This window comes from Peromyscus maniculatus, chromosome 1, assembly GCF_049852395.1.
Source record: "Peromyscus maniculatus bairdii isolate BWxNUB_F1_BW_parent chromosome 1, HU_Pman_BW_mat_3.1, whole genome shotgun sequence".
Classification (NCBI taxonomy): Eukaryota; Metazoa; Chordata; class Mammalia; order Rodentia; family Cricetidae; genus Peromyscus; species Peromyscus maniculatus.
The window spans coordinates 150,810,381-150,830,290 of record NC_134852.1 but is presented as its reverse complement, the minus strand read 5'-3'; the positions used below and the strand labels follow the sequence as shown (position 1 = coordinate 150,830,290).

At 40.6% G+C, this 19,910-nt stretch overlaps 1 protein-coding gene across 1 annotated transcript in view; it reads right to left on the bottom strand.

Annotated features, from left to right (window-relative positions):
* Positions 1–19,910, bottom strand: part of LOC102924671 (scavenger receptor cysteine-rich domain-containing protein SCART1-like) — a 53,258-nt gene that overhangs the window by 25,823 nt on the left and 7,525 nt on the right. Inside the window, exons 3-4 of the mRNA XM_076563098.1 lie at positions 11,809–12,042; positions 10,801–11,112 (exon numbers count right to left, since the gene is read on the bottom strand). Coding sequence (XP_076419213.1) covers positions 10,801–11,112; positions 11,809–12,042 — 546 coding nt within the window. The remainder of the gene's footprint in view (positions 1–10,800; positions 11,113–11,808; positions 12,043–19,910) is intronic.

The window sequence follows — 19,910 nt, the reverse complement described above, 5'->3', positions numbered from 1 at the left end:
TCTGTTCTCCAACCCCAGATAAATTTATTAGGGTGCATGATATATTGGGGAAAACAATATCACCACACCTGTATGACAAAACTTCAGGTGTTTGAAGAAAGAAACTGAAGAAAATATCAAAAAAATGGAAAGATTTCCCATTATCATGAATCAGTTGGATTAACATAATAAAAATGGCTATCAAACCAAAAGCAATCTACAGATACAAGGCACTTCACATCAAAATTCCAACACAATTCTTTACATGCCTTGAAAGGACAATACTCTATTAAAAATGAAAACAATATAGCTAAAACAATCCTGTACAATAAAAGAATGTCCAAAGGTATCGCCATCTTGCACATGGATATCATATCCTCAGCCAAGAATGCATGAATGGTTGCAGTGTGGACCCTGAACCTTTTTCAGGAAAGCTCTCTCTGCTGATGTTTCTTTCTGTACTTGATAGTCAATCATTTAAAAATCATTAAAATATATAAAAACAAAAAAGTTCTACCCTTATGTGACACACATGATCATAACAATGACTAGCAGGGCAAGATATCTGTAAAGGTATGAGAGGTGGCACTCATATGTTAGTAGTAAATAATAGTTATCTAATTGGACTTATGGCCAACTCAACAAGAGGAAATTCATACATAATACTAGAAACCTAGCCAACTACTCAGGGCTAGTGATGTCATGGATCTTAGAGGAAAATCTGCTTTGTTAGAATAACATAATTCCTTAACTACATTATAAATCTTATCCTTATTCCCACAGACAAGTGTAGCATTCACCAGTCATCAAAAAAGCTACACTCTATAGCAAATAAAGACCATTATACAAAACCACAACTGGACACAATGCAAAGACTAGTGGATTGTGAGGAGTCTAGCCACCATAGATACATCTGCAGCACAGTTCCTATGTCTATGGCTCAGGGGATATTGAGGGGATGGACAATGGTACAAGCTAGAATGCCTGGAAGTCTGTTGTATGACTGCCTCTCTTGAAAAGGTCTACATAAACAATACCTGAACAATGGAAATATCAATTGACATTCTAACTCTAGAGGAGTAAATTTTCACAGGGTTCCACCCCTAGACAAAGAATGACAGGCAACTGCCAGGCGGTGGTGGCGCACGCCTTTAATCCCAGCACTCGGGAGGCAGAGGCAGGCGGATCTCTGTGAGTTCAAGGCCAGCCTGGTCTCCAAAGCGAGTTCCAGGAAAGGTGCAAAGCTACACAGAGAAACCCTGTCTCGAAAAACCTAAAAAAAAAAAAAAAAGAATGACAGGCAACTACTTACTGCAGAAGAGAGGGAGAATTGACCACTCCCAGGGATGAGGCCCTGATTAGTTAGTTATCCAATGTAAACTAAACTGGTCAGTCCTGAAACTACATACACACAGACAAAAAAAATGTACTCAGTAAGTTTTACTTGTACATTCATCTATTTATATATGTAACAATATTTATATGTGTGTAAATAAAGAGAGGTTATTAATTTGAGAGTGGGAATGTATGAAAAGGATTAGAATAAGAATATGGAGGGAGTTAAGAAAAGAAAGGGAAGGGAGAATAATATAATTATATTTTATTTTAAAAATGTATCAAATCAGTTAGGCTGGGGGGAGGAGGGAGGACAGGGGAATCTGTGGTTGATATGTAAAATGAATAGAAAATCTCTTAATAAAAAAGTATCAAATCCTTCCCCTCAGAGCTCAGGGAATCCCACAGATGAGGAGGCAGAAAGAGTGTAAGAGACAGAGGGAATAAGGGACACCAAGGAAACAAAGCCCTCTAAATCAACATGATCAAAGCTCATAGGAACTCACAGAGACTGAAGCAGCATGCAGAGGGCCTGCATGGGTCTTCAGCAGGTCCTCTGTGGATATGTTATGAATTCCAGATTAGTGTTTTTATAACATTCCTGAGTGTGTGGATGAGTGAGTCTCTGATTCTTGTGCCTTCTCTTGGATTCTTTTCCTTCTGTTGGTTTATCTTGTCCAACTTCAATGTGATAGTTTTTGTTTTATCTTATTATATTATATTTTGATAATTTTAAATGAATGAATGCAAACCTAGCCACTAGGGTAAAGGTTAACAGCTGAACTGTCATTTATACCTCCTAGGAGAGGAAATCAGTTTTCTCCAAAGAAGTGACATTGGATATATCAACCACCGCATGGTCAGGAGTAGTTGATTAACATATCATGGACTCTGCAGTTTTGTGTGTGTGCTTTTATTTGGATATGGTTTGGTGTTTGGTTTTTGGGGGGTGGAATTTTATTTTGTTTTCTTGGTTTCAGGGGGGTTGTTTGTTTGTTGTATTGGGTTTTTGTTTGTTTTTTGAGAAAGAACTTAAAGTTAGATGGGTATGGAGGGAGAAATGATATGGAAGAACTTGGGGGAAGGGAGGAAAATGCTCAAAATATTTTTAAAATTAAAAGTGTTTTTGACTAGTAAAAAAAAATAAAAATGTAAAAAAAACTAAATAAACAATAAAATTTAAAAGCTGTATCATGGCTAAATGAGTTAAAACCACAGCATACCAATATGTTGCTTGCAAGACACTCACTTTATCAGAAAATTAATAGGTAGACTAAAAATGAAGGAAGAGAAAAACATGTTAACTAGACAGAAGCCAAAACTACTAGACTTATACTGAATAAAGTAGATATTAAGTCAAAAGAATGAAGTGTAAGTCCCTACCCTAAATAATGAATGGGCAGAGAGTTAAACAAGAAGATATAGCAGGATCTAGAGAGTTGCCTCCGTGTTAAAAGTACCTGTTACTTTTGCATAACACCTCCATTCAATACCCAACACTCACATAGCTACTATTAACTGTCAGTAATTCCAGTCCCAGGATATTAGACCCCCTCTTCTGTCCTCCACAGGCACCAGACACACGTGTGGCCAAATACTCATACACACAAAAATTTAACATCTACTTAAAAATTTAAAAGAATTGCTGGGTGGTGGTAGTGCACACCTTTAATCCCAGCATTTGAGAGGCAGCGACAGGGCAGATCTCCATGAGTTCGAGGCCAGTGTGGGCTACAGAGTGAGTTCCAGGAAAGGTGCAAAGCTACACAGAGAAACCCTGTCTGGAAAAACCAAATTAATTAATTAAAGAATATATATATATAGCAATTATACTTGTGTATGCAGCAAACCAGATAACCCAATTTTATGAGAGAAACAAACTTTAAAGCCAGACTGTGGTGGTCACTTTTGCCAAGTTGACATAATCTAGAACCACCTAGGAAGAGTCTCAATGGGGACCAGGAATGGTTGGCTGATGGTTACCCTGGTAAGGGATTTTCTTAGTTGGTTAATAGGGGTAGGAAACCACCATGAATGTGGGTGGCACCGTTTCATGGACTGGATCCTGAACTATATACAAAGGGGGAACCAGTCTGAGCACTAGGTGATCATCATTCCTCTCTCTGCCCTGACTGTGAATGTGATATGATCAGCTGTTAGAAGTCCCTGCCTTGACTTCCCTATAATGACAAACTATAACTAGAATTGGGAACTAAAATAAACCTTTTCCCCCATGTGGCTTTTGTCAAATATTTTATCAGAGCAATTGTCAATGAGGCTAAGACATGGAGACAGGTTCAAATCAATCATAGTAGGGGATGCCACTTTCTTCAGAGAACAGAGATCCAGAGAAGAAATCAACACAGGAAGCCTACAGATAAACTGGGGGTGGGGGAGAGACCAATGATTTTGACATGATTTATAGATTGTTTCAACTAATAGCTTCACAAAGCACTTCTCATCACACCTAAGACAGGGTAGATCATAAGATGTGCCAAAAATGAAGACTCTCAAACTCTAAAACTGAAAATCCTTCCTTGTCTATTCACTAAACACAACGGAACAAAGCTAGATATACTTCAGTGTTAAAATATGTGTACAAGTAATGTACAAGGCTATAAGGTTTATCCTAACTTCAAAACAAACAAACAAACAAAACTTCTAACACATGTAGAATAGTTTGAAGACAATATTGACAAGAAAGCTCACAGCAAGCAATCCCAACAAACAACCTAATGGTATAACTCAAGGAACTAGAAAATAAAAGAACAAACCAAATGTACAACTAGTAGAAAGAAAGACGTATTAAGAATCAAACAGAAATAAATAAAATGAAGACTAAAGTAGTTATCAGTGAAATATACTGGCATTTTAAGTTTAAAAAATTTATTAGTCTATAACTAACTTAACCAAGAAAAAAATATGGAAAAGTCTCAAACGTATAAAATCAGAGAACACTCAAAAGACGTAACTTCTACCACATAAAAACAGGGGAGCCTTATGAAATATTTCTACAACTATACTACAGATGATCTATGCATACATAAAATCCACTAAAAGTGGACAGGCTAATAACAGGTGCTGAGACTGAAGGACAATAAAATATCAGGCAACAAAGAAAAGCCCAGGCTGGGTTGTTTTCCTAATTTTCCTAAACAATTTTTAAAAAGAATTCAAAACCAATTTTTCTCAATGTTTCTAAAATAAACAAATGCAGTGTCTTCATTGGGGGGAAATTTAAAAATTAAGTATATAAGACACGTACCACAACACAATAAGGGATCTGTATGACAGTCCCACAGCCACCAGCATCCTGAACAGAGCAAGGATAAAATCATTTCCAATAGCAGGAAAAAGTCAGAGATGGTGACTTTTACCTCTTGCCAGATGTATGACTGAGTATTAAGGCAAAGCAAAAGTAAAAAAAGAAACAAATAAAGACATCAAGGTCAAAAAGGAATGTAGCTAGAGTTTTCCTGCCTTGCCCACAGTCAGGACAAATCTTTGTCACCCGCCAGTCCCACAGCCGCTCAGACCCAACCAAGTAAACACAGAGACTTACATTGCTTACAAACTGTATGGCCGTGGCAGGCTTCTTGCTAACTGTTCTTATACCTTAAATTAACCCATTTTTATAAATCTATGCCTTGCCACGTGGCTGGTGGCTTACCGGCGTCTTTACATGCTGCTTGTCCTGGCGGTGGCTGCAGTGTCTCTCCCTCCTTCTTCCTGTTTCCCCAATTTTCCTCTCTCTTTGTCCTGCCTATATTTCCTGCCTGGTCACTGGCCATCAGTGTTTTATCTATATAGAGTGATATCCACAGCAAAGGAAGAAGCCACAGATCTCATGTATAGACATGGTTTCCTATGATAAAATTTCTAAACACTCCACCAAAGCACCTTCAGAACTGAGACAACAATTCAGTAAAGTAGCAGTACACAAAATCAATATTCGGAAATTAATATCTGTTTTTACAGCTATAACAAAGACACCAAGAATGGCATGAATCAGGCAAGTCAATCACAATAGTTAGGAAACAAAATACCTAACAATAAATTAAATCAAGGATATCAATGATCACTATGATAAAATTGTTAAATACTCATGGAAAAATGAAACAGACAATAGAAATAATCCCACAAAACTCAATTAAAACAACGGGTGAAATGGAATTGCATCCAGCTAAGAATCTCTCCATAGCCAGAGAACAGTCAGCAGAATGAAAAGACAAGACACAGAACAAAGCAATATCTAATCTATTCTCCTGGTAAATGAAATAATCTAATATTTAAAACGAGCATAGACTTTCTGTCACCTGCCACAAAGAACCCACAGATGAACAACATATAAATGGAAAAACATGCAACATCATGAATCATCATGGAAATACAAGCCAAAACAATTTTATATCATTAAACTCACATAGAGTGACTATTATCAAAAATATTAAAAATATAGGGACTGGTCAGGATGTGAATGTGGAGAACTCTCAGATGATGATGGGAATTAAAATTAGTAGAGCCACACAGAAAACAGAGAGGAACTTCCTAAGAAGATAAATACTCAGTGACATCACTATGATTTATCAATTTGTAGGAACAAAAATTGGCATGTGAAACAGATATCACAAATTTTACCTCAGCAAAATTTATAGTAGCCAGCATATAGCCAACCTAGGAATCCCTTGAAGAATGGCTATGTAAACAAAATGTAATATATATATATATATATATATATATATATATATATATGATGTATTATATCTTATACATCTATATATATATATGATGTATTATATCTTATACATTATATCAAGGTATAGTGTTATACCTTGGGATAACACTAACTAAACAAGTGAAAGACCTTTTTGATAAGAACTTTAAATCTCTAAAGAAAGAAATTGAAGAAGATATCAGAAAATGGAAGGATCTCCCATGCTCATGGATAGGTAGGATTAACATAGTAAAAATGTCAATCTTACCAAAAGCAATCTACAGATTCAATGCAATCCCCATCAAAATCCCAACACAATTCTTCACAGACTTGGAAAGAAAAATACTCAACTTTATATGGAAAAACAAAAGACCCAGGATAGCTAAAAGAATCCTATACGATAAAGCAACCCTTGGAGGCATCACCATCCCGGACCTCAAACTCTACTATAGAGCTATAGTAATAAAAACAGCTTGGTACTGGTATAAAAACCAACATACGGACCAATGGAATCGAATTGAAGACCCTGACATTAATCCATGCACATATGAACACCTGGTTTTTGACAAAGGAGCCAAAACTATACAATGGAACAAAGAAAGTATCTTCAACAAATGGTGCTGGCATAACTGGATGTCAATATGGAAAAGATTACAAATAGATCCATATCTGTCACCATGCACAAAACTCAAGTCCAAGTGGATCAAAGACCTAAACATAAATCCAGTTACACTAAACTTAATAGAAAAGAAGATAGGAAGCACTCTTGAACGCATTGGCACTGGAGACCATTTCCTAAATAAAACACCGACAGCACAGACCCTGAGCACAACCATTAATAAATGGGACCTCTCAAAACTGAGAAGCTTTTGCAGGGCAAAAGACACAGTCAATAAGACAAAAAGACAGCCAACAGATTGGGAAAAGATCTTCACCAACCCCACATCTGACAGAGGATTGATCTCCACAATATATAAAGAACTCAAGAAACTAGACATCAAAGCACTGAACAGTCCAATTAAAAAATGGGCTAAAGAGCTAAACAGAGAATTCACAAAACAAGAACTACAAATGGCTGAAAGACATTTAAAGAAATGCTCAACATCCTTAATCATCAGAGAAATGCAAATCAAAACGACTCTGAGATACCACCTTACACCTGTTAGAATGGCTAAGATCAAAAACACCAATGACAACCAATGTTGGAGAGGATGTGGAGCAAAGGGAACACTCCTCCACTGTTGGTGGGAATGTAAACTTGTACAACCACTATGGAAATCAGTATGGCGGTTTCTCAGAAAATTAGGAATCGAACTACCTCAAGACCCAGCCATCACACTCTTGGGCATATACCCAAAGAATGCTGATACATACCATAAAGATACATGCTCAGCTATGTTCATAGCAGCACTATTTGTAATAGCCAGAACCTGGAAACAACCTAGATGCCCATCAACGGAAGAATGGATGAAAAAAATGTGGTACATATACACAATGGAGTACTACTCAGCAGAGAAAAACAATGAAAGCATGAAATTTGCAGGCAAATGGATGGAACTAGAAAAAATCATTCTGAGCGAGGTAACCCAAACCCAGAAAGACAGTTATGGTATGTACTCACTCATTGGTGGATTCTAGATATAAAATGAACAATCAGACCACAACCCATAGAACCATAGAGGCTATAGCATGGAGGTCCCTAGGACGACTGTGGCATATAATAAATTTCAGTTTTACTCAATTATTGAAAAAAAATAGCCAAATGAATGGAAACACATGAACTATGAACCAAAGACTGAGGGGCTCCCAGCTGGATCAGGCCCTCTGAATACGTGAGACAGTTGATTGGCTTGATCAGTTTGGGAGGCATCTAGGCAGTGGGACCAAGTCCTGTGCTCATTCCATGAGTTGGCTGTTTGAAACCAGGAACTTATGCAGGGACACTTGGCTCAGTCTGGGAGGAAGGGACTGGACCTCCCTGGACTGAGTCTACCAAGTCGATCACAGTCCTCAGGGGAGGACTTGTCCTGGAGGAGGTGGGAATGGAGGGTGGGCTGGGGGTAAGGGGAGGGCGTGGGAGGGGGGAGAATAGGGGAACCCATGGCTGATATGTAGAACTGAATGGTATTGTAAAATAAAAAATATATATCACAAAAAAAAAAAAAAATTATAGTAGCCAGCATATAGCCAACCTAGGAATCCCTTGAAGAATGGCTATGTAAACAAAATGTAATATATATATATATATATGATGTATTATATATGTGCATATTATATATAATATATATTTTCTTTTTTTTTTCTTTTTTTTTTTTTTGGTTTTTCGAGACAGGGTTTCTCTGTATAGCTTTGCGCCTTTCCTGGAACTCACTTGGTAGCCCAGGCTGGCCTCGAACTCACAGAGATCCGCCTGCCTCTGCCTCCCGAGTGCTGGGATTAAAGGCGTGCGCCACCACTGCCTGGCTCAATATATATTTTCTTAATGATAGGTGGCTCATCCACTCACTGAAAAGACTGAAATTCTGCCATTTGTTGCTGCATGCACAGAACTAAGGACAGTAAAATAAGTCAGCCACGGAAAGACAAAGAATATAAGTTGATCTACATGAGAAAGATGAATAGTAGATCAAACAGCAGGATAGAATCATAGAGCAGGTACCAGTGCCAAGAAGGGAGGACTGGGGAAATGAGAATGAATGGCTAAAGATGCAGGGAATAGCTATACAGAGGAATGACTTTTAATATTCACTAGAACGATAGAACAGACATAGTTGACCACAACCAGTGGAAGACTTCAAAATACCCAGTGGATAAGATGGTAAATGTTCTCAGCAAAGAAGTTGTATTTGAGCTGACAGATATGCCACTTACCCATTATAACTGACCAACGCTCATTATAACATGAATTGCCACGTCAGACTGGCAATTAAATATAGATACTAAGCACATGTTAATTAAACACACAAGTACTTTACAGAATACACCTCTTAAAAGAAGAAATCACACTAGACCTACATAGAGGGGAGCAGGCCTAAATTCGGCCTCTGAGGACATGGTCTTGGAAGATGACGACCCCAACCAAAGCAGCCTGCAGATGAAATGCAATCCCTACTAAACCCCAAGCAAGTGCTTGGAAAGTTAGAAAGTCAATCCTAGCATTCTTGTAGAGATGAGGATTCCCAAAGACCCACAACAATATAAGCAGCTAGACACTCACTTTCTCATTTCAAAACTTATAGCACAGCAAAGCTATATGAACCAAAACACTGTGGTGTGGCATGAGGCTAGACACTGAGATCAATGGAATCAAACTAAGGTTCAGATATCATCTCACAAGTATATGGTCTCTAAGTTTCTGGAAAGGGGGCGGTGGCTACCCTTGTAGAAAGAATAATGACTCAAAGTGCTGGAGAAACAGCACATCCACATGGGTTCCATGAACCAGTACTCCATACATCAGAAACCAATGTGAACTCAAGACCCAACATAGTCCTGGACTCGGTGCTGAAGGACAACTGTCTTAACAGAAAGCAGGAGGTGATGCTGCAGAACTCTGGACCTGCAAAGTCAAGCTTTAGTTGTGGCACCAAAGCACAAGCACAAGGCAGAAAACTGGTTGGAATGAAGTGAACTATATATACAAAAGAACCACATCACCAGGGGAAACAATGTACACGGTAGGTCTGTGAAGCATGTGTTACCAAGGTCTGCCATACAAAATATGCCAAACCATCAATACTATTTTGCAAAAATCTACTCCCGTTCTGAAATCTGTGGCAGAGCTGAGTAATAGTTTCCCTAAGGTGTCCAAAGGTGAACAAACATGAAAGGTTTGAGGAGATAACTGGGAGGTCAGAAACCCTCGAGGACAGAAAATGCTCACCCTGAGCTGGCTGTTCAGTTGTCCATGATGCCCACAGTCCATCAACCAGAACCCAGAATTAACCAGCGCTATATCCTATCTCACCAGGCTGTCATCTGACTCACTGTTCTTGGAGGAGGTGAATAGAACATTCTGGTAATGGCCACAATAGTCCCATGCTCCCTCAGACAGTGGGACAACAGCAGCTCAATGACAAAACAGTGGAGGGGCCTCTCTACACAGGCCAAGGGAGGAACTTCAGGATGTGAACATGGCCACCCCATAGCCCAGTTCCCAGAAAAGCAGGCAAGCCATGAGAAGACTGAGTTCAGCATGACAGATGGAGCGCTCACACCCCATTAGTTGGCCTTCATATACTCTTGACAGAGAAAGGAGGACTGAAGTCAGGCAGGCTCCATGCAGGCCGCTGAGATGAAGTGACCTGCTGGCTGATATCTAGTTCCTGAACGGGAATGATGTAGAAGGATGTGGGGCAATCTGGCCAGCCCTGACATAGAGACCAACAGGACAAGTACTGGGGTCTCCAGACAAGAACCACTCCTCTTGCCTTCCTTCAAATCACAGATGGACTCCACACAGATTCTGACCATAAACATTCTCCTTTTACTTCAAGGAAGAAATGGACACCTGAGTTTCAGTAGGCAGGGTAGATGGGCACTGACCTAATAGCCCCTTAACTCCAAGGTTCAGACTGGAAAGAACAGTACCAGCTACACATTTGCCTACCAGGGATATCCAAGTGGCTCCCCATAGCAATGTGGAATCGTGTCAATCATGATGTAGCAAAGATTCTATGGACCTTGTACTGTGGAGCAGATGCCTGATCCCCTTTCTTCATATACAGACGCCCTCTATCCACACTAACATGCTCTTCATAGGGCATTCCTACCTGTGCACACCACCTCTGTGGGGGATAGTACATCACACTGCTCTGCAAAGTTCACATTGATGTTGCAGTGGAAAGTGTCAGGCTCTGTTCCTTGGCAAGACAAGAATTTCTGTTCTTGACTTCCAGTCCCTGCTCCGTGATGAGCTCTGGACCACTGCAGCGCGGTGCCACATTCCAGGTATCTGCACAGGACACTTGCCTCTTTCTTCTGCAGGTCGCACTTCAGGATTGGGAAAGACCCGCTCAACAACTCAGGAGACCCGGCGCACGGACTGGCACCTCTGGCCAGTGTGACTTGCTGAAAGTTACTACCTGGTGGCACAGAAGAAAAACCCATTCCTAGAAGCCACTGCTAAGAGTACATGATCAGGGTCTGCGGACTGACCATTTTCGTCTGAAGCAATGTGCACAGGATCCCTGGTGGTGTCGCCAACCTTTACTACTACCCTGGAATGACAGGCAGACAGAGCCCATCCTCCCAGAATGCTATCACGGACTGGGTGTGCTAAGGAGAGACAGCAGCTCACAGGAGAGCTTGGGACGGGCCTCGTTCCTCACAAACGGATCTGTCGAGTCTTCCTGACTTGAGCTGTGCCTGGTGCACAATGACAGTGTATAGGGACCCCAAAGTGTTCCCTGAGATGAACTAAGTACAGCAATGATATTCAGAGCTGATGGCTGACTTTAAAAAATATATAAGAAAAAAATTTCTGATGAGAGAAACAAGGAGAAGGAGAACTGATATTCTTCAGAACAGAGAAGGTAAGCTTCTGCCGTGGTCTCTCACCATGGGGCAAGGTGTTCTCACCTGGCCACACCCATCCTCCCCTGGACACTGTCTCAATGCCGCTAGTTCCAAGGTAGGAAAGAAGACTAGGGGAGACTAGGGATTTGAGCAGCCCCCATCTGACTCACCTGAGCACAAAATTGACACTACACACTGGCACTTGCAGTCACTGAGAGGCCCCCAGGCCCCGAGAGAACACTCCCAGAGGGTGGCCTCCTCACCACTGCACTTGGCACCATACAGCCAGGGTGCCGTCATCTCTTCAGGCCTCAGAACGTACTGGAAGGTAGAACGTGCATGGCTACAGCCAAGCTGTCTGCAGATCACTGAAGCTTCCTGCATGCCCCAGTGGTCACTACACACAAGGCCTCGCTGCCCACTGTGCTCCACTTCCAGACGGCCATCACACTGGTTTGAACCATCTATGAGATTCAGGGAATCCTCCCCAGTCAGTCCTTCCGGGATAAGACATGAGTTAGATGGAGACGATACTGGGAATTTCATTCAAAATGCTCCTTGATTAAAAAACTCATCATCGCTGTCTATCATTTACTCCTTTTCCTAGATTCCCTCACAATGAACAGTCTGACTTATAACAGCATCAAAATGTTTGCTTTAATGAAACCTAAGTTAGTAGAAACTAGCACAAAGAAACGAGGCATCAGACATCACCAGCACTACGCTACTACAGACCTTGGTTGCCAATATTTTGCACACCTATCTCCCTCACACACAGTAAATAGCAATGCACACTCACCAGAAGGGAGGGCCCAGCAGGTCAGCAGTAGGGGCCACAGACCCAGAGAAGATACTGCCATTCTGGATCCCACTGCAGCATCAGGTCCCCAAACTGATGGTCTCAGTTTAGGTACTTGTTCTGCCTCCGGGCAAAAGGTGGGCTCTAATTTACAGTGATGCTGTTCTAGGGTCAGAGCCTATAAGCACGCTGGGAGCCTCCCCTACATCAGAGCTGTCATCTGTAACCCAAAGAAGGCTTCCACTTGCTGTGTCAGAGCCCAGAAAGCACCAGCAGTGTGGAGCTTCCTGCAGCTGGTACCCAAGCAACCCCAGGTGAGGAGGACAAGAAGCCTCCCAGAAAGCTCTCAGTGTCTGTGCCTCGTGAAATCGGGGTCAAGCAGAAGAGTGAGTATCTTTCTCTCCCTCAAACAGAAGATCTGGACAAGGACCAGGATCTTTCCAAGATGTATTAGTCATTAGTAAATGGACTTAAAATTTTCATTTCATATTTCTCTCCCTCTCTGGGAGCTTCTCATAGGGCCCCTATCCATTCACTTGACCAGAGGTCCACAGAAATTCCCACAAATACAGCTGACAAATGAGAGATATCTGTAAATTTTCCAACTCTATGAAAGGAGCTGGAGCCGCTCCCAAAAAGGTGCTGAGTGGTGATATGGAGCTCCTGGGTGGGAAAGAATGAGAAGTATGAGAAGGGAAACAAGCAAGAGAAGTGAAGGCTGATATCCACTCCCAGGAAGGAGACAGGATCCAGCCACAGTGAAGACAGACAAGAAGCAGGCCCTCTTCTACCTGGGAATCCTCAGTGAACCCTCAGGCCTTTGACTGAGCTGCCATATCCTGGTCACCAACTCTCACATTTCCTGCCATTGTCCTAACATGAAGTTTAACAGTGCTTAACGCTCCATGAAAATTGGGACCAAGACTTTTGGAAGAACCTGTATGAACCAGGCTCCATGACAGTTTATTATCCCAAACCACAAAAATGTTCTGTTTTCTACTGTGACACACCATGAAGGTCAGTGTTGCAGCTGAATGCCAGGAGAATCTGAACTTCACCAGAACTTCATGCAGGCCCATGCTTATAAGACAACAAATACTAACACCAATGTGCAACTTGGCCCACATGGCTCAGCGAGAGGACTCCAGGAAATATACTTCCCAGACAGGATATGATTGTGTTTGGGGAGGAAGGTTTGTGGCAGGAATCTTAGAGAGTCTTTATTAATAAAACAAACCCGGAGCCAAGTATTGGGGAGAACACTGGTAGATCAGAGAGACAGAACAGGCCACAGCCACCTCACCTTGCCAGTTCCTCAGCTTATACTGTTTTCTCAGGCTGGAAGCCTCTGTGTCCTCATCCCAATGGCTCTCAGCTGAACTGCTGCTTGAAAGCCTGAATGCCTAACCAGCCAAATGCTTCTAGTTTCTGGTACTCACTCCTTATATATCTTTCCTTTCTACCACCACTCCCTGGGATTAAAGGCTCACTTCCTGGGATTAAAGGCATGTGTCACCATGCCTGGCTGTTTCCAATGTGGCCTTGAACACATAGAGGTCCAGAGGGATTTCTGCCTCTGGAATGCTAGATTTAAGGTGTGAGTGCCACCATTTTCTAGCCTTTGTATCTACTGGCTGTTCTGTCTCTGACCCCAGATAAGTTTATTAGGGTGCACGATATTTTGGGGAACACAATACCACCACGAAGGTTGATGTATTTTTCATGGAATTCTCATTCAGTGAGATCACTTACAGTAGTCATTAGTAGGAAGTCAATGGAGAGATGAAGACAGGGTGTGACCATGGGTTGGTCTCATAAGAGCTGTGGTCCAAGAATACTCTAGACATGCAGAATGTGGTCCTGAATAAATATGATCACAATTGATCTGAGAAAGTTTTATCACATTGGCCACCATTAATCTTCCAGTGGGTGCTGGACAAAAGACAAGGTGGACATAAATGCTAAAGCTTCCAGTACATCAACAGGCTGCTGACCTTGGAAAAGCCATTCCTGGAGGTGACAAGAAGGTCAACACCATGCCTCATCAGGAGTCAACCTCTCCTCAAAAGAATTGTGAAAAGAAGGATGAGTAGAAAACCCAAAATCCTTGGTCACAATAAGAACACATGTTCCAGGTTAGGAAGAGAAGAGAGGCCCAGAACAAGGGCCGTGGTGGAATCACCACATTTCTGGAAAGGACTAACGAGGATACCCATAAGGAATCAGGTGCTAAAGGGGTTATGTGCACACCTCAGAAGAACCCCGAGGAAGAGCAAGAACCACTTACTCTGAGGCTTTACCTGCTTAATAAAGGACCCAGTCTAAGGACCAGCCTTGAAAGAAATGAGATACAACCCAGTGTACCAGCCTAGATAAGTAAGTACTGGTCAGGGACACAGGGGACTGGCATTTGGGTCTGTAAAATGTAGGCACTGGTCATCACGAAGGCCCTATTGAAAGCAATAAAGCAGGAATAGTGAATAGACCCAGGAAAACAGAGACACACTTTCCAGAATGAGGAGTGCCCAGCCTTCTTCACATCCTTTCTAGTCTGTCTTTGTGCTATTCTACATTCCCATTGTCTTCTTTATACACCAGGCTCTTGGATTCTGGAGGCCCTTCCTCTCTCTTCCATGAGGACAACTTCAATGTGCTCATGGACACCCTCTGAGGGATGTTGCAGAGCTCCACATCAGGACTTACAGGACAAACACTGCTGTAAACTCAGCCATTCTTTCTAGCACCTGCAGCTTCCCATGCATGCTGAGACCCAACGTGTAGGGATCAGACACTGAGAACATAAGTGCCATGTGACCACAGAAGTAAGCAACATCTGCAGCATCAAGCTCACAGAAGCTGCGTGGACCGTGGTCACCAGGAACTTTGACTTTGCAAGTTGGACTGCAAGGGTCTAGAGAGGGTTTGCCAGTACAATGGGATGAGAGGTGAAAATTCATGAGCTTTGTGTTACAGCATGGTGACTTCAGTTTACACCAACATATTCTGTCCTTGCACATTAACAAAACAGATTTAAACTGTTCTAACCACAAACAAATGATAGGCTTATGAGGTAGCACATATATTATGTCCACAATGTATATACATATTAAAATATCATGGTTTTGATAGGAGTGGTGGTACATGCCTGCAGCATCACTTGGAATGAGGTGGCAGGATATTCAATAAAGCTGAGGTCTAACCTGGGCTATATGAGACCTTGTCTCAAAAGAACAAGAAAAAAATCGTGTTAGACATCTTAACTCTATATAATTTTGTTGATCTATTGAAAAAAATAAAATTTAACACTAGTAAATTGAAACAATAACATGTAAGGAAGTTTTAAGAACACAAAGGTAATATATTTTTAATTAAACTGTCAAAAATCAGCAAGTCCTAAAGCAGCAACAAAGAAGTCATTGTTATCTACTCCAGATTCAAAGGACTGAGAGCCAATGTCTCATCAAAATCATGACAGTAGTAATCAGAAGTAGGGAAATATATTCATAGTGGGAAAAAATAGTCAAACAATGATTCTTATCTCTGGTAATACTCATCTTCCAAGCAAAGGAGAAATTGAGACTTTCTGGGGCAAATGAAGGCTGGACGAGCTCCTTGTTAGTCCACTGCTTACATTCAACACTGAAAGAAATCCTCCATGATAACACCACAGGGTCCTGGGGAGCATCACATCCTCCATGATAACATCACAGGGTCCTGGGGAGCTTCATATCCTACATAATAACACCACAGGGTCCTGGGGAGCATCACATCCTCCATGATAACACCACAGTGTCCTGGGGAGCATCACATCCTCCATGATGACACCACAGGGTCCTGGGGAGCATCACATCCTCCATGATGACACCACAGGGTCCTGGGGAGCATCACATCCTCCATGATGACACCACAGGGTCCTGGGGAGCATCACATTCTCCATGGTGACACCACACGGTCCTGGGGAGCATCACATCCTCCATGGTGACACCACAGGGTCCTGGGGAGCATCCTGAAGTTGCATGAAGAAAAAAGAACACTGTCATATACATAAGGAAGCATGGATGCTATGATGCTGTGGTTTTGAAATGCAATTTCTTCTTCTTCTTCTCCTACATGATAGAAAAGATAAACCCTAATTAAAAGCTGTAAAATATGGAGGCTGGAGAGATGGCTCAGAGTACTGGTTGTTCTTCCAGAGGACCCAGGTTCAATTCCCAGCACCCACATGACAGATCACAGCTGTCTATAATTCCAGTACCAAGTACCCAACACCCTCATGCAGGCAAAACATCAGTGTACAAAAAAAAGTGTAATAATTTGTGAAAATGGCTCAAAGGAGGAAACAAATAATATAGGAACAGAATTTATATAATTATATAATTTATATATATGTAATTATGGAAGTCAAGTTGATGTTAACTCAAAGCATATCATTATAAATAAAAGGCATAAATTGTAGTACCAAAGGTAGCTCTAGGAAAACAATATTGAATCCACACTCATGATGTTTATTACAATGTTATTCATAAGATCCAAGTTAGTTACAATGTTATTCATAAGCTAGTTACAATGTTATTCATAATATCCAAGCTAGTTACAATGTTATTCATAAGATCCAAGCTAGTTAACCAACATAACCACCTATCATCTGATAAATAGGTTAAAAAATATATACATACTACTCACCCATAAAAATCATGAAATCCTGTCATTTTCAACAAGTCGGAAAGTGATGATAATTATGTTAAAAATGAAAAAAATGCAGAAAAAGACAAACATTCATGGTATAATTCATACATAGAATCTGAGAGGTTATCTCATGGAATTTTATGTTAGCATGGTGTGTACCAAAGACTGGAAAAGGCACGGGAGACAGAGGGATGGGGGAAAGTTGATCAATAGACACTAAGTTACATTTAAGAAGGAAAGATAAGCCAGGCAGTGGTGGTGCACACCTTTAATCCCAGCACTCAGGAGGCAGAGCCAGGTAGATCTCTGTGAGTTTGAGGCCAGCCTGGTCTACAGAACAAGATCCAGGATGGGCACCAAAACTACACAGAGAAACCCTGTCTCGGGGAAAAAAAAGAAGAAGGAAAGATAAGTTCTGCTATTCTACTGGACAATAAAGAGAAGATATATAATGTATTGTATATTGCCAAAGAAGCCATAGGAACAACTTTTGAATGCATTCAAAGAAAATGATACATTTCTGACTAAGTACATATGATTATCAAAACTGAACATTATGCCATATATATATATAAAGGCCACAGAGTATGCCACAAAATATATACAATGCTAAACATCACTGGAATAGCTTTTAAACAATAAAAAATAAAAATGTAATATGCTGAAAAGTAAATTTCTAAAACTAAGCAGCATGCAAAAAAAATAAGTAAACACAAAATGTAATCTGGAAGAAATTTAAAAAAATTAAACCTCGTAAAACACACAGAAATATACAACAAAATGGCAGAAGTATCAATGCCTAGTGAGCAATTACTTTGAATGAAAATGAATTAAATCTATTATCAAAGGAAAAGAATCCCAGAATATTTAAAAAAAAATCATACATTATCTACAATAGATTCACTTTAACACATGAATAGGTTGGCAGACAAGGGTCAGAGAGGTGTGCTTATACATTGAGTAATGAATTGACACCAGATCAGAAAGACTATAAGGAAAAATTGTGACATGAGAAAAAAAGGGCCATTATAAATTGATCAGAGTGTCATTTCACCAATCATAAATGACAATGATCAGGACATAAACAGCAGAACCTTGGGAAATAGAGACAGACTTTGTTGAGGGAACTGGGAAGTGTATACAGTTCTGCAATAGTGACTGGAGACTTAGAAAGCAGCTATCCCAGGGATCTGTCCCTGGTGCATGGGCAGGCTTTGGGGAGCCCAGTGCCTGTGGTGTGAAGCAACCTTGGTGCAGTGGGGAGGGGCTTGGACCTGCCTAGGCTCAGTGTGCCAGGCTCTGCTGACTCCCCATGGGAGACCTTGATTTGGGGGATGTGGGAATGTGGGGTGGCTCAGGAGGAAGGGCTGGGGGATCAGAGGAGGGAGGAGGTGGGATCTGTGGGTGGTATGTAGAGTGAGTAGAAAATTTCTTAATAAAGAAAAATGAAAAACAAAAAACAAGAAAGAAAGGAAGGAAGGAAGGAAGGAAGGAAGGAAGGAAGGAAGGAAGGAAGGAAGGAAGGAAGCTGCCATCCCAGTAGACAAAACAAACATAGGGAATGTGGTCAGGAAGGAGAGAATTGGAGCAACCCTCACAACCAATTTAGGCTGATTGACACACAGGAGACTTCCCAGCATGAATTATATGCTAGACCACATAACAAATCTGAATAAAGTTAAAAGCTGGTTTAAATGAAAACAGTCATTTTAAATACAATGAAAAATACATTGATAACAGAAAAACACATGAGAAGAAATATATACATTTTTCAAAATAACTCAGACAACTAATGAGATTTTTTAAAAAAATCAAATCGTAGAACCTGAGGGATAACTCAGTGGTTAAAAGCATTTACTGTTCTTGCAGAGACCTGAGTTCAGTTCCCAGCACCCACATCAGGCAGCTCATAATCACCTGGAACTACATCTCCAGGGGATCTGAGCCCTTCTTCTGGCCTCCACGGGCACCCATACACACATACACAAAATTTTAAAATAAAGTAAATATTTAAGAATCAAACAAGTTAAAAAGAAAATGAAAAGACCCTGGAAAGTAAAAGCACAACATACCAAATTAAAAAATAACAAATATGCAGTGCTTAGAGGGATATTTTCATCTGTGAACACCTATGTTTTAAAACAAAAATGAGTTCAAATTAATGGCAAAAGTTTACACTAGTGTCTTTAAAGACACTAGAATAAAGAAAAATCAAAGCTACTAAGAACAAGGAACTATATGAATTGTGGATGAAATAAATAATGTAGAGACCAGAAAAATTTACATCAAAAGTATTTGTGTAATACTTTGGATAGACCAATAAAAAATGGAGAGCAAAGACCCACATTATCAAAATCAAAAGTGGGCACTATATATATGTACATATATATATAGATATATACATACACATATACATATATATGCATTTATATTATCTATATATATTTTCATACACACACACATAATTGTCACAGTAAAAAAGGGGGAGGAGAAGAAGCATTGCCCAGGCTAGACAGAGCAAAGCTCTATTTGGTGGATCTCATATGTAGGAAATCCTGAGGTCTTCACTAAGTAAGTAACAGACATAACACACTACCTCACCAAGTTACAGAATACATATCAACACAGACATGTAAATTATTTAGATAACAATTATTTTGTATGCTAACACTGAACAGTCAAAAAGAAAATAACTTTATTACTTATAAAAAATTCTAGCAATACATTTAACCTCAAATATGGAGGAGTTATTAAAAAAATCAGCTTTGCTTTACAAAATTAAATAAATCTAGAGCCTAGTCAGGAAATTTAGCTTAAGAAGCCCTGCCCAAGAGACTCAAGGGAGAGAGAAAGGGGCAAACCACGGGCCACCTGTAACCC